This window comes from Calidris pugnax, unplaced genomic scaffold, assembly GCF_001431845.1.
Source record: "Calidris pugnax isolate Ruff unplaced genomic scaffold, ASM143184v1 scaffold211, whole genome shotgun sequence".
Lineage (NCBI taxonomy): Eukaryota > Metazoa > Chordata > Aves > Charadriiformes > Scolopacidae > Calidris > Calidris pugnax.
In genome coordinates, this window is record NW_015091083.1 from 4,494,869 (window position 1) to 4,510,877 (window position 16,009).

At 35.0% G+C, this 16,009-nt stretch overlaps 1 protein-coding gene across 4 annotated transcripts in view; it reads right to left on the minus strand.

The window, feature by feature from the left end:
• Positions 1-16,009, minus strand: part of ATG2B (autophagy related 2B) — a 47,023-nt gene that overhangs the window by 14,889 nt on the left and 16,125 nt on the right. Inside the window, exons 15-32 of one of the 4 annotated variants that reach the window (XM_014957533.1) lie at positions 15,701-15,974; positions 14,684-14,789; positions 13,427-13,619; positions 13,151-13,293; positions 11,854-12,011; positions 11,274-11,443; positions 10,826-10,976; positions 9,735-9,934; positions 8,757-8,837; positions 7,001-7,107; positions 6,638-6,730; positions 5,762-5,832; positions 4,669-4,745; positions 4,275-4,445; positions 3,653-3,794; positions 2,516-2,766; positions 1,290-1,516; positions 523-631 (exon numbers count right to left, since the gene is read on the minus strand). In XM_014957533.1, the coding sequence (XP_014813019.1) occupies positions 523-631; positions 1,290-1,516; positions 2,516-2,766; positions 3,653-3,794; positions 4,275-4,445; positions 4,669-4,745; positions 5,762-5,832; positions 6,638-6,730; positions 7,001-7,107; positions 8,757-8,837; positions 9,735-9,934; positions 10,826-10,976; positions 11,274-11,443; positions 11,854-12,011; positions 13,151-13,293; positions 13,427-13,619; positions 14,684-14,789; positions 15,701-15,974 (2,724 nt within the window). Of the gene's footprint in view, positions 1-522; positions 632-1,289; positions 1,517-2,515; positions 2,767-3,652; positions 3,795-4,274; positions 4,446-4,668; positions 4,746-5,761; positions 5,833-6,637; positions 6,731-7,000; positions 7,108-8,756; positions 8,838-9,734; positions 9,935-10,825; positions 10,977-11,273; positions 11,447-11,853; positions 12,012-13,150; positions 13,294-13,426; positions 13,620-14,683; positions 14,790-15,700; positions 15,975-16,009 lie in introns of all 4 variants that reach the window. The other 3 variants (XM_014957534.1, XM_014957532.1, XM_014957535.1) reach the window with 3 other exon arrangements.

A 16,009-nucleotide genomic window follows, 5' to 3' on the forward strand; every position in this document is an offset into this window, starting at 1 on the left:
TATTTAATACAGAACAGCACCTGTAAAACATGGCTATAATAAACAAAAACTTTAAGAATATGATAATAAATATCCTTCATCTTTAGCAATATGTTTATTCAGCAAGTAAACAATACTGTGCTAGAAGAACTAATACATTTTTTGTGAAACAAATTCTAAATTCAGCACCTGAAAAGTAATTGCTTAGATATATATACTAATGGAAGAAGTCCTACTGAATTCTAAGAACAGCAGCTGTAAAACATGGCTATAATAAACAAAAACTTTAAGAACATGATAATAAATATCCTTCATCTTTACAAATATGTTTATTCAGCAAGTAAACGATACTGTGCTAGAAGAACCAATACATTTTTTGTTAAACAAACTCTAAATTCAACACCTGAAAAGTAATTGCTTAGATATAGATACTAATGGAAGAAGTCCTACTGAATTCTAATGGAAAGCTGTTATCAAAAGGATATAACATGTCAAGATATTCCCACACAGCCAGCCATGGCTGAAGCTGTTTCTGTCACTCACCTTGCTTAACTGTATTTCCATTAGGAAGTCTGGGTTTCTTCCTCTTCCCCCACATGCTGTGCTCCGTCCATGCCTCGTTGGTGTATGAGATGGAGAACTATGGGGACTTCTGGGGAAATAAAAAAGGAAAACACACTTTCACACATTAAACTTAAAAGCTATCTCACTGTTAATCTAACACGAAAAGCATGTATGTTTCACTGGATATTGCTTATTGCTGTTTTAATGGTTACAAGAGAAAAATACTAGGAAATACCAAAAAAATATTGGAAGCTTTGTTACTGTTGACCAACTAAACACTTAAGCAGAATGCTAGGTATATGCTTCCCACCAAATTAACACTCATAAAACATCTTAATTTTGGGTGCAGTAATACGAATCACACTTTAGTTTACATGACACCTTGAAAACCAGACTCCAGCTACCATCGCAATAGTCTTTTATACTCCTTAAGCACCAATCTCTTTAGGAAAATTTTGGAAGCAAACCTCATCCCTCCTTCCCTCCAAAAAACTCCAAAACCAAACCCAGCTTGTCCAGGTTAAGGCACAGGAAAATTATACTTTGATGTGTGGAGCTAAACTGAATAAGATTCTAGATTAGGGTCCCTTCCAACCCAATTGATTCTGTGATTGATTCCTTGTGAGGAGGGAGCAAAGAAACCAGCGAGGGAGACTTGAAATTGAAGAGTGAGATTACTAAATTTTCCCTTCGATTTGAGGTTATTTTTAAATGTTCTAATCTACAGAATTACATCAAACACTTACATGAAACTTTTAGCTGGAGATGTTGGTGGTGCAGTCCCAAAATCCCTTCCACCATAAAGATGCCAAATAAGAGAGATTTCCTTCACAACATAGCGTACCAGAGGAACAGGAAAATGAAGGGGAGCTTTGCTTGTGTCTGTTTTTTTTATAGGCTGGCTGAAATGATTTTCCTTTATGATAATTGCATCATCAACCATTATTTTTATTACTGGCTCTTCCTCCTTCTCCTAATTAAAAAAAAAAAGGTATACAGCACTGAGTAGGTGAAATGCATTCCTTCTTTAATAAGATGTCTAATTCTTTTGCATTAAGAGAAACTAAAGCTATTCTGTACTGTCTTCTAAAGCTTATACAACACAGGCTTGGTTTAGCAATGATTCTTATAAAGTAACTTAAAGACATAAACATACAAAAATAAATTAGAAGTTGAGAAGTAGTTAAAAAAATATTCATTCGAACTGTAAACCAGAGTTGAAAACAAATTAAAAAACATAGAAAAGCCCTGGCTACCATATTAGCACTTTTGGAAACAAACAAGCTGAAAGATAACTGAGCAAATACAGCTTCTAAGCAGGAATCCAGAACTGCTTCTGTCAATTAAGCAGAATTCAATCAGAGATATTACAGAAAGCAGCTTGTAGTCACGTTTTTCAAGAGTTTGAGTATAGTTTCCTAAATCTTTTAATGCAGTGGACAGACAGTAACATAGTGACACACAAGCTTTTCTCTGAGATTTGGCAAGGATCTTAGACCCATAAAAGCATTGAAAGCTTAGACTATGAGAGAAATGAATAAAAAATTAGAAGTAGTGCACAGCTGCTATTTAGATAAATGCTGTATTTTGCTTAAAGTATTTTTTTCTAACTATGCCATTACTGCAGGTCGAAATGGCAAAGACAAAACATGACTAAAATTTAGGAAAACTGCCAATATAGTTTAATGTGATATTCAGATCAGAGAACAATTCTATACTGCTGAGATATAGAAAAATCATATATATATATATATATTTGAAAATACTTGCATTCATTCCTAAAAGTCACAATGCATTAAGTCCTTTCAAACAAAAAGATTATTTTTCTGCTATTCTGCCCACTGATAAAAATCATCATTAAGCAATCACAAAAATGTACTAAGTCTAATTTGTCCAGGTCTTTACATAGGCTTTTCTCTAATTCTGTTTATATATGGTTTGGTTTTTTGTAGTAATTCTCAAAGCTTCTTACAGCCACAGCAACTTTGGGTGCAAAAAGAATGCAGAAATCATCACTTTCCGCAGGAACATCTCCCATGGCCTCATTTATCAGGTGATGAGTGAATGAAGCATAAGTGGGACTTGGATCTTGTGAGACATTTCCACTTTCGTCCGGAAACAGGAAGAGATCTGAGCAAGACGGCTCCTGAGTTTGAGATCTGTCATCCAAAACTCCTGGGAGTTGAAGGGGGGTAGTGAAAAAACATGTTTCACTGGAAAAATCTTTACAAAATATGAAATATAACAGTTAAATAAAATTTGTTACTTCAATTACATCAAGAGAATTTTATTATATCTTAAGTCAATTCCTACTATAAACAAAATACAATTTTCAAAAATTAATGTACTGTACAATTGAAAGTGATTAAGATATAACCATAACTAGTTATTAGTAGAGATGAATTCAAAAAAATATAGAAAAAATATTTGTAAAAAACCCCCAAAGATACAGAAAAAAACATTTTTGTGCCCAAGTTTCTCATTCTGTAAGACTACCACATCAATAACTTTCAGTACTACACTGACTGCTCACTGTCCAGCACCAAAAAGACCATACATCATGAAAATAGCGTAATTCTCCATTTGCAGTATGAAGTCCATAGCCAATTTAAACCTGGATTTAACTCTAGCCATGATACAGAAGCCATAATCCTGTGATAAAATCAATTGCCTTGTTTTATCTGTTAAGTGAACAATTTCCTCATAGCTAAAAGTTACTTCTGTGACTGAGAACTGTACCATCCTCCTGGACTGCCTTCATACACAGAATAGAAGTCTTTGATTCCTCCACAGTGCAGTATGCCATATAAAAACTTACACCCATACTAACTTATACTCCTACAGAATTTGGGGTCTTGACAAGTCCCACCAAGTCAGATTCCTTCCTCGCTGTTTTCAGTATCTCAGTAATGTGTATTTGACTAGAATCTTAAATTACTTTTACATTGCTGTTACTAAAAGCAAGAATGTTTGACAGTTTGAAGACTTCAGACAACAAAGGTACGCTCCTATTTTTGTTGCAGCATCTCTACACATACAAACACTTCAATCCCACATTCCTTCCAGAAAGGTTACTTTATGGGTGCTTATGCCTCTAGAGTGTTCTTACCATTAGACTCTGGCTTCATGGCAGAAGCAGCCTGTTGAGTCTCAATTTCCTCCATTGCATCACTCATCAAATCCCGTAGAATCTGTTGTTCTGTTTCAGCAAGGACTGGTCCTTGGGAAGATGGTGGGCTAAAGGTCTCTACCTGTAGGAGAGGAATTAGACAGTTACTTCTTAAAGACAACTACAACATTGTGCTGAATAAGATTGTTAGAATGGCTTGATACACAGCTCTTAAACTGTAACAAGTAACACCTTAACTTTATGAGTAATCAAGTGAGCTGAAACTCTGAGCTTCATAGATGATTCATAAAGTAGGTTAGAACATTATGGTTCAGGGTATTTAGATCAGAGCACTTGGACAGCTCACATGTGTCCTGGAATTTCGTGCTTTAGATAACAATAAAGTACAATAGGTAAACAGAACAAAATATTTTCAAATATTAAGTAGTGACCAAAGCAGAAAGAAAGGGCACTATTTTACTCTCATATGTATTTGAAGTTAGATGCAACCTGTTAATTTCTTTGCAGGAAATCTTACAGTCTTTGGAAATAGAATGGGGATATCAAAAATTAAAACATTACCAGGAAGCATAAAGTTACGTTACTTGGTACCATTTTATACCTTCATTTTTGGCTTGCTAACTCCACGTTTAATCTCTGTCTTTGCAGGTGGATGTAAATCACCGTAACTTGCAATATATTGTATAAGATTCATTAGTGCAGCACAGGAATCGGAGCAGGTACGAATATGGATTACATCACTGGAACAGTGCAGCTCAAAACGTGGTTTAGTCTAGATAGCAACAATAAAAAGATATGAATACACTTCAGCCTGAAGTTCCATAAGAAAACACAGCTGGTTTTAAATTAATTTACTTAACTAGCAAAAAAGGACTTAAAATAATAGTATGCAAACTGAAAAACCTTCCTTGATTCTAAACATAATATAGTAATTTTCAAATCACAATTTGTCATGGAGATTTTACATTTTGTTTTATTTCTGATTAAATACTTACTCTTTCCTCATCAGAATCAGATTTTACTGCTGTAATGGTTAGTTCCAGCAGTCCCATATCCATAACACGAACATAATCTGAAAGAAAAAGAATCATATAAAAAAAAGTATATATAATGAAGACTTAATAACAAACATCCCTTTGCTATGTATTTTTGGTCATTAAACCATTTGAAATAGCACAAGCGTAAAAAGGGATCTTCTTTGTCAAAACCTTTTGTATCTCTGCATTTCCTTCTTTTATAAGGATTACTCTCAGAGTTCAAGTTTCTCAAACTACTCAAGAACTCAAATCTTTTCAATCCAATGTATCACTCCCACTGCCACCATCTGTGTGCAGTGTAATCTTTTATGGTATTTATCCTCATCATATCTGTGTGAGTTAGAGAAGCAGAGGCACACAGAAGTTGGGTGACTAAGCATTCTAGCAGTTTTTTAGTTGCAGTGAGAGAGGACATTTTCACATTGTGCTACTCTTTCAGTACTGTAAATAACTTACTTTGCCTTTTTCTTATTTAAAGAAAATAGGCACATCTTTACTCTGTTCTTCACTAAAGATCTCTTACCTAGGCTAAATACACAGCTTTGTGGGCAGAGGGATTCATAAATTTCTCCAGGTCATTTGTTAAATATTGGTTCAAGTCCCTCAGTCTTTGAAGGTTGTTACTATACGAATGCGAGCAAGCCAGTCGGTATCGTTCTTTTCAGAACCTAGAACACCATGCCATGTAACAGCTTTCAAGTTCAGCTATTTAGAATATATATTTCATAAAACTGATCTCTTTTCTATGAAGATTTCTTTCTACACCAACTCCAGATTTTTAGAAATACGCTCTTTTGAAATACACATTATGGAACTGTAATAAGAAAATTAAAGACTTGCAAGTTGCTGTTCTCTGACATATCTCTGCATCCACAAATCCAACCTTGAGCACTCAGATTCTCATCAACACTGCATTATTCATTCATATTCAGCTTGCTGCTCATTATTTCCTCAGACCTCTTCTTCAATAACCTTTATATATGCTGAATATGCCTGCAATTTTGTTTCTTCAGGCTCTGCATTTCATTAGTCACAGCTAGAACATCCTTACCTCTATGGAGGTTCACCGTAACAGTGTTGCACTTGTCAGACAGATGCAAAGCAGCTTCATCTAAAATTATCCTGAGATTACAAAAAAGGATGAAATAAACATGCTGGAGAAATGCTGTGCAATTCACCAGAGAAAAGAAAAAAAGCACTTAAAAACACATACTAGCGTATTTAAAATCTGAACTCTTCATTGTAACCTTTCATAACTTCCAAATCCACTGGTAATTAACCACTGCAAGATATTTACACCATCACTAATTTTATTTTATTTGCATTTCAATTTATATATTTGATCCTGCCTAGAATAAAAAGCAATGCTTTTAGCATACAGAATTAATGCTTATTTTCTTTTTTGCCTTTTTTCTGTTCAAAAAAGTAACAGACACATTTGTTTCAAAGGTCATTTATAAGGTTTTATCTATAGAAACAAGCAACTTGGCATGTTTCACATCAGAATAGCCATAACTGAATATTCAACTAAAGTTGCAAGAAAAATTATTTAAGAGTTACAGAAATGTTCAGTATTCACTAAATATTTCCTCAATTAATATACTGTCTCCAAAGAACAAATCTTTAAGAAATCTTTAGGTGCTACTAACAGCACCTAAAGATAGGCACAATTTCATTTCAGGACATCTTTAAACCATATTAAAAACTGCATAATTGCCAGTTGCTAAAGAAAGCAATCCAAATAAAAAAAATAATAAAATTATTTAACCTAATAAAACAGAAGGATTACACATGAGCAAAGTGTATTTCAAAAGATGGAAACCAGCATGCACATTTACATAACACAAATGCTTTCTAGGTCAAAAATGCAGACAGGCATTACAAGTTTTACAGGAGCCTCCATGTTTCACAATCACTTGAATTATACCTGAGAGTAGAAGAGGATTTATCTACTGAAACACTGCTGGAAATGCTGAAGGTTTCAACTGTAAGTAGAGATCTGACTGGCAAAAACAAGGGCCTAATAAAAAATAGGAAAAAAAAAATTAATACTCTGTACCTGTTTAGAAATGCAATCAAAGTCTTATAGGTTACCTAACTAGATCTTCCCAGGCCTAGGCAAGGCCTTATCCTACTTCAAATTGCTTACAGTTTAAGAGATTTTTGTTAAGTACTTTTTCCAAACAAGCCTAAATAAATATTCTTTACTATATACATACTTAAACATTCCTAAAGAATAAATATATAGCTGCAGTGCCACCAAGTGACAATACACTTGCATTTTATTTACCTGTAATCAAGAGCACAACTCCACAGATGTATGTGAAAAGTTGTAATTGTAGCTGGAGGATTATATCCCAGAACAGGCTCATCAGAGATATTCAGAAAATATAAAATCTAAAAATTACAAACATATTATTATAATACTTCAATATATGTTAAACTAATAAATAATTACATGTTAGAAAAGATAAAATCTTTAATAGATATTAAAAAATGTTTGATTAGTATAAGGAAAGGGAAGTGAACAATCTCAGATATTTAAAGGTGCTTACCCAATATCTGAATATAGAAAAGCATAGAATGTAAACAGGGCAAAAAAAATACAACACCTAAACCACAGCCTCAAAGGTATGGGAAAGACCAACCCACAGATGTGCAAGTGGCTACTTGTACAATACCTCACAATCCATTTTTAAGGCACTTCCCAAATACAGTCTCATTTGTCTTTCTTTGCAGTTGTTATTATAGAGAACAAAGAAAATACTAACACTATCTGAAAAGCCAATTTTTCTTGTAATACTGTAAATTGGTAAAGTTACCTTCAAGTTATCGTTTTAATTTGGGAGGGACGGGAAATATGCTCAGAATGAGAAATAAGTGCACGTGCATTGTATACACTGCTTTTTCATAAATTACTGCATAAAATAAATTCCTATCCTCCTCTCTCAAATCAACTACGCTGTAAAAGTTCTTCTTAAATTATTCCAAGCCTGGGGCATACCAACACTGCCAGCCTTTTCATCATTTCCTCTACCTACCTCGTTGGCCAATTTTTACTTCCTCCCATACCTTCCGAAAAAGATTCCCAAGTGCATTAAGGCAACGTTAACTGAGCAAAAATTCAGAGCACATCAGCAACACAGTATAAAGCAACACACATAGGGATACCATGCTGACAAGAAAGCAATGACACAGAAGAGTCCAAAGCACTAAGTTCAGTTCCTTGCAGTTAAACAGTAAAAACGCATGTCAAAATAAGCATATCATACACGTTTGAGAATAAACCTGAATGTCAGGCTTTACTACCTGCAATCCAGTATGGCGTAAGCACATGCAAGAACAGTCAACTGGACTGCTACTGTGCTAAATGCCCCAGGTCATGCACATTACACACAGTTCCCAGATCACCAGGCTCTAGCACTGCCTATTCTGCTGTCTCTGCAGCCACATCATCGGTACAACCCTTCTAATTCAAAAGTTTGCATTACAAGCATTTATGTAAACTGCTGCATACTACTTCCCTAAACTCTTCTTCTCCATTACTTGTCAAACGATATACAACAGGAAACACATAAGAGACAAAACAGGACTTGGAGGAATGAAATGAGAAGTGAAAAAAATACAGAAATGCTTTCAGTGCTGCAAGCAGCACGTTTGTTTTGAGGGTGTTTTTTTACATCAAGGATTACCTAAGTACTTGAGTAGCACTGGATTACTGAGATTTTCCATCTGAGCTTTAAAAGAACACCCAACCAACCAAAAGACCCCAAAAAACCCCAGAACCTCCCTGACACATTGTGGACAGAGTTGTAGGATCATAAGGGGAACTGTAGCAAATGAATACACAAATAAGAATTCAGGAACAAGACTACAGTCTGTTGGTACAGAAAGTAAAGCATAACACTTTCAAGAGCAGAGTGAGGTGACAATACACAGCCTGACAGAAAGTGTTTCCATTGAGGTTTAGTTTGGTACTTAAAGTAGTTGTAAAAGCAGTGAGACTGAAACTGAAGACGTAGTTGTGAAAAATGTAGCAACCTGACCTGTTCATGCCAGCTTAAACCTGAAGGCAGTACCCTGTGCTGAAGGGTGGCTCCTCTTAGTCCAACAGCAACTAGAAATTCCTGCATAAGAAAGTTGCATGAGTTAGTTTACATGAAATACAAGTAACGTTTTAACATCGAGATTATGAAACAGTCATCCTTCTGCTCCCAAAATCTCCAAGTGTCTAGAAATGAAGAAAGGACTGGGTCAGGACTGAACATTTTATGAAAAAAAAATAATAATAATAAAAAAAAAAATACAGCCTAATACTTTTTGCAACAGGATAGTTCAGAAATAACAATTGTGTTGTGGTGATAGAAAGGAATGCTACCTGTTCAGTCACTCTGGGACTCACCAGGAATTACCAGAAATATCAACCCAATGTAGTTCTTTCTTCTGCTGTTCAAATATGAGTCCATTGAGCCCCTGTGACACTGTGCTGGTCTGCAAAATCCTCATTCTCTAGATAACTTTACCAACCTGTTTGTCACCACTACACCAGCAAAGAGGTCATCTTTTAGCCATGCTAATGAACGCTAGTGTCCAAGCCAAGCGTACCACTTATTTACCAGTGCCACTCCAAATAGGTAAGCGAAGGCTGCTTATTAGATGACACTGCTAGTGAGCTGAGTAGAAAGCTTTTAATTTTTTGTATTTGTTCTTGCCTGGTTTGGCATCAAATTAAAATTCAATGAAAGAAAACAAGAAAAAGGTGAACTGACCAAGAAATGCATTCAGTGAAAAATATACAGTGTGATGATCAGCAAAGTGGTGCATTGCACAGATTAATAAATTAGGCTGATGGTTAAATTTTACAATCCACCCAAAAGATCCTAACATAAAATTATAGTTTGAGGCCAAGTGGCTCAGAATTATATGGTTTCTTCATCTATACTCCTTGCACCCTACATCCAGATGGTTCCATATAAACTGAGAACTTCAATGATTTCAAAAAGCACAAATTTAAAACCACAAACCTTTGTATTGCTCTCTATTTTATCTGATTGGATTTTGACCGCGACGGTCAGCATACTTGGACACTCCACTCCTACACCATCTGAAGTAGTCCTACTAAGACCATCTTCTTCAGAAAAACAAATAGTAGGTTCTAACCAATGGGGACGTATCGTGCTGGGCAGTCGCACTTCAGCAGAAGGGACGACCCCATCCACCATACCTGCAAAAAGATTTTAAGATGAGTTACCTCATGCTTCAAAGCTGTCACCGATGAAGAGTTAAGGAAAATCCTTTTTATGTTTAATGCCTTTAAAATTATTTTAATTACTAAAGTTAGTCATGCACGCTGACGACCAACTATTGTGAAGGGGAGGTTACACAAAATTCAATATTTAAAACCATGGTTCTAGCTAAAATCTTCAGTGTGACTATAGGGTTTGTTTTTTCATTTGCCTAACAATTGTCAAAGTTGAAATAAAGGACAGAAATCTCCTATAGGTTACACGGAAAGATAAAAATATGTCTTGCCTTTTCATTTTATGAGATGGTGTCAGGCTAACCTTTAAACACACAATAATTAGCCCCACACTAAAAATCCATTAACTTGACTACGACTGATTCAGAGACATTTAAGGGGAAAACCTTAAAAGGTTTAACTACTTGGGCATTACCAGCCATACAAACTACACAGTCAACTTCAAATTCTTCACCCGCTGCCTACAATTATCTACCCAGGAAAGATACAGCAGCCACTGGTAACTTGTACCTTTTTTAATTAAATAACTAATAGCACGTAGGAAGTGTGTACTTCTATAACAAAGAACAGGCTGTACAGCTAACTTGCCAGAGGACCACAGTATCTTTAGAGACCTGCAGATGCCAAGGAAGGTTTGAGCTAAGTAAATACTTTTATCATGAAATTGTATTACTGTAACATTTAAGAGCATTAGTCATGAACTAAATCTATTGTGCCAAATGATGCACTATCAGAAAAGAAGAAAAAAAAAAAAAAAGAGTAAAAAGGAAAAAAAAAGACAGCATTTCTCCTAAAAAACTTCAAGCTTATCCCATTTCAAATTTAGTCCCAAAGCCACCCCAATCCCAGCCCTACCTTGATGATATAAATTGAGGCTACTAGAATGGAGACAAACATAGTGTCTGTCCTCATAGCCTTCATATTTAGTCACGCTGAAAAGTGAACCGCTGTTGAACTCAAACCAGAATTCGCCGTATTTTCCTTCCAGTGTATTTCCATCATCCTGCTGAAGGAGGAATAGAAATGATAAAATGACTGCCCGCTGAGTTAGCCACAGTTAGTGTAAACTAACTTAATGCTTACTACCAATACATATTTTCCTGCCTGTATTTAGTTATTCTCATATAAAGCAAACAGAATTGCTAAAATATTGTGTTGCATTATTGTCTAGTTATAGTACAATAGTGTAATGATTACAGAATTACTGCTCTAAACACCTGTTCCTTCCAAAAGCAGAATATACAGCACGAAGGGAATCCCACAGTAAAACAACAGAACAACTTTTTCCAGCCCCATGTCTCACCTTTACATCTGTGAATATGGACACTAATCCATGTGTCACATTCAGCAGAACAGAAAGAAAGCTTTGGGAGTTCTTATTCTGAGAGTCAAGCTTTTTCCTTCTGCGTGAACGATAGTTCGGATCAACAGTGGAATAATACTGTAGTGTTTCTTCCTCAGATCCACTCTCATCATCTAATAGATAAAATAAAATAAAAAACAACTAACTCTGTACCTAGTACACATATTATGCCAATAACTCATTGGTTTTCTACCAGTAACGCAATTCTATTTCACACTTATTTCACTTAAACAGTAATCTATGTTTTTTCTTCTCAGTTTAAAGTAAATCCTTTCTTATAACTTTGCAAATTCTTTCCACTATCAGTTTAATCACTTCAGCCAATTATGCTTTCAAATCACTTTTTCTACCAGTAACACAATTCTATTTCACACTTATTTAACTTAAACAGTAATTATGTTTTTTCTTCTTGGTTTAAAGTAAATCCTTTCCTATAACTTTGCAAATTCTTTCCACTATCACTTCAGCCAATTATGCTTTCAAATCACTATAATTCTAGATGATTTATTAAGTGTATTACCATAATTAACTGCAGACTTAAATTGACTAAAGCTGTCTTTACTGAAAGTGTTGATGAGCTGGCTGGCCACAGATAGTCCAACACCATAAGAAAGGTTTTCAAATGTTTCTACAGGAGATGGAGCTGTAGGTTCCCACAACAACAAATCATTGCTGATCCTAGGAAGAAATACATCATCATTATACAAAACATATGACTATATTCCCACTTAATATAAGGTCAGTCAAGCAGTATTCCCTTTGCAGACTTCATGTAACAGATGTCAGATTTCATAAACAAGGAAGAGAAAATAGTTCAAGAGCACAAGAAAAAATAATGTATTCAAGAGTAAAAGCTATAAATAATGAAAGTATCTTTTTTCTCTAATTATGGCACGCCCATATGTACGTCTAACATTTGACAGTGACACAAAGCCTCTATCCGTAGGTGTACATTAGATCAGTAGGTTGGAGGCAGCATAACAAAATCCTATTTTGACCACATCAGTTTTCAAGCAAAGTTGCAGGGAACATTAGTTCTTTTGATTTCAAGTGAGTCTGTGTCTGCTGGGGTAAAGATATAGGTGACATTCAGTACAGAAGTAGAACCAACAGATGAAAGATTCAGCTTTGCCACTTTGGAAATGAAAAAATGCTTTGCAAACAAAGCAATCCCCATCAGAGGATAAAATAGATCAGTATCTCTCTATGTAGCTAAAGTAGCATAATACCTATTTTTTTAGTTGATTTAATCTAGTTGTATTTCTTTGTTTTTCCAACAGAAGACTAACAGAACAAATACTGAACACGTATCTGTAAGTTGGGATCACTTTCTCTACATTTTTGTAAGCTTTTGTGAAGCTTACAGAACTGGGTTGTTCCCCCTGCCTGCCTTGTGGACTCCTACATTTTAGATGGAGAATAACTGAATAAAAAGGAAAGAATAAAATTGCAATGTTTTTTGAGTACAATGATCTATTTATAGAAGAAAATTCAGAAATATTAGAGTAAAATTAAACATTTCTAGCAGATATACAAAGCATTCACTGAAAGTAAAAGACTATTTAAACTTTACCTTTTGTTCAGAAAATCTGCCAAATGCTTTTTAGCAGCTGGCTGCTATGGAGTCAATCAGATATATGACAAAGTGTTTCTTGTGTTAACTTGGAGGAATATTTATATAGCATTTTATGTTCTTAGAAAACTATACAAATGAATTCCTGCTATAGCTGCTCATTCAATTGCTTTTATAAAAAAAATGAATAACAGAACTGAAAGTACAGGTCATAGTAACCAAGTAAAACAATTCTCATACTTGCCTATTGTAAAGCTTTTCATAAAAGCTTTTGTTAGGTAATGTTAAATGAATGTTTGGTAACATGAGTTCCAGTACATAATGAGAATTGCTAATTGTTTTATCTTGAAACTCAGTCATTTCAACTACATCTCCTGGCATCACCATCTGAAAGAAGAGAGAAGAAAAAAAAAGATAAAAACCCCAAAAAAACTGGAAGCCAGAAGATGCATACAACTTAGTGAGAATATATTCATTTTGTCTACCGTAAGCACAAAGCAGTAACAAAATTCTATAGTACCTCTTCATTTTCAAACATAACCCTACGAGAAGAAAAAGGAGAAGGCTCTGGTCTTCTAATATCACAGACATCCTTCAAAGAATGAGACCCTCCTTCTTCTTCCTCTTGAAAGTTATTATCACCTTCTTCCTCCTCAGCTGCTATCCTCTCCAGAATAGAGTGCACAGCCAAAGGGTTTATTTTCAATACAATCCTGACATTGGAGAAGTTACACAGAATAAGCCATTAGAGATGCTTAGGATTTTTATTTTGATGTACAGTCACATGTCCCCTAGCTCTACTAGCATTAAATGTGCATAGACTAAATAGCTCGAAGACCAAGGATTTTTTTATTAAACAGTAATGTATTTTATTAGACAAAGCAATACCACTAAGAAAGCCAGCAAACTTATAGGCACGAAGTGACATAGAAAAAGAAACATCAGAAGAAAAAGTGTTTGCCTTTCTCAGGTACCTCAGGTGATGATTAGGTGACCTAAGAAAAACCTACTGCTCTCCGAAAATAATGCTTGTATCATTAAACCATCAACAGCTATTAAAAAATGCTCTGCCACATGACGTAGAGTATTACATACACACACTGGTATAGAAAAGTTATTTGTACCATTGTAAAAGAAAATCATGCTAAGAAAACGTCTATACAAAAGTGCTGTCAAAATGTCACTAAATTTTGTGGCAAAAAACATATGCAGGAAATACTGCAGCAAATCTAAAATTGCCTCTTAAAACATCTTATTATGTGCTACAGCTCTCAGGTCCTGTTCAGTAACTCTGAAGTATCGTACTGCCTTACAAATGACATAAGATGCAGTAATTCAGTCACAATGTAACTATCCTTATTGTTGTTACAGCTTTATACAAGCTTATATTAGTATTTTGAGGCAAAATTCCACTGAGATCTTGGGTTGTTTGGTATTCAGTCTTAAACATAAAAGTAGGAGAACAGCTAAAGTGACAAAACCAAAAATGGGAGAAAATTTCAAGTCTAATCATTCACCTTTCACTGAAAGGTACTCAAGACTACGCAGAAAACATTATACATTAAAACCATCTTGCATTATTATAAATGGAGAAGTTTTGGTTGCTTTGTTGGCTTTTTTAAAGAAATTATTGGGATTTTTTTTTCAATAGCTACATGTTCTTTGCAAATTATTTTAAAGCATTTACCATACAGGCAGTCTGCATTAAAATTAGAAAAATAATAGTGCTGCTTAAAAATCTAAACAACCCGCTCTAAAAAATAAAGCATTTTTTTACCGAGGCCAGTCAAAATTGTCTGCTGATGATGTTATATCTCCATCTATGCCACCAGACACTTGAAAAAATTTTATTGGTGCTTCTGCATTATCTTCTTCAAAGGAACCTGAATAGAAAAAGATTATTTTTAAATTAACACAGGAGTGACAACTGCTAACTTGAGGTTGCCCACTCCTCAGGTTGGAGTTCAACAGGCTAACTTTTCAATGCTATTACTAAGGTACTCATACAAATTCTGTAGTCTTTTCCTCCAAAATTAAATATAAATTCTTAGACACAAACATTATTTCACGTTATCTTCTACGTGGCAGCAGCTAGAAAACCAGATGCTTCTAATGCACAGATTATCTGCGTTTATATTTATAGCATTACTACATAAAGTCAGTCTTGAAAAGTACATGGAATCACAAATCAGCAGAGAAGGCTGCAAATATAAACCAGTCTCACAGATTTATTACTTTGAAAGATATTAGAGGCATAAAAGTATTAAAGTTTTCTCAATAACAGTTATTTAGGACACCATTCACTTCATTTAGTGGGAGATGTCCCTACCCATGGCAGGGGGGCTGGAACTCAATGGTCTTTAAGGTCCCTTCCAACTCTAACCATTCTATGATTTCTAGCCTAGGCTGGAGATTCCTCAGTTTCATAGCTGTACCATCCCCCTACAAATCCACAAAACTTACCCAAACGCCATGACAGAGATCCCAAAGATACCCTAAGTTGAAACAAACTGGTTTAACAATTTACCAGAAAATAACAAGAATACTAACTCTAATCTCAAAAAAATAAATGCAAGCACTACACCTACATATATTAGTCTCTCCTCCTAGTACTAGTATTTTGTCCTATGCTGATATTTAGTACAGAACACTAAACTGCAGCAGAGATATCTGCTGCAAAATTCAGGAGAAAAGTAACTCCCCGTGTTAATCCACATGAGAGGACCTTTGTCTCAACTACATAATACCTGGGAAAACAGAAAATACTATTTGAATATTATGTTAACATTCTTACCAGTTAGCTCTTTAAAGGTAAGTTCTAATTTAACTTGTTCTGGAGTTGAGCCTCCTACGAACTCAGTTTTAAACTCGATATCTGTAAATTCAAGATGAAGAATCTCCTTCTGAAGCGATTTCTTAAACCATGGTCCTCTTTCCTGATCTGACCGTAGGTCAGGTATCGGGAAGCGAACAGAGAGATTTAATGCTGGGGCATTGACTTGAACTGAAACTCTGCAGTTTGCAGGAGTATGTGAATCATCCAGAAAAACTTCAGTAAATGCTTTATGCTAAAAACAAAGTAAAGGGGGGGGGGGGGGAAAAG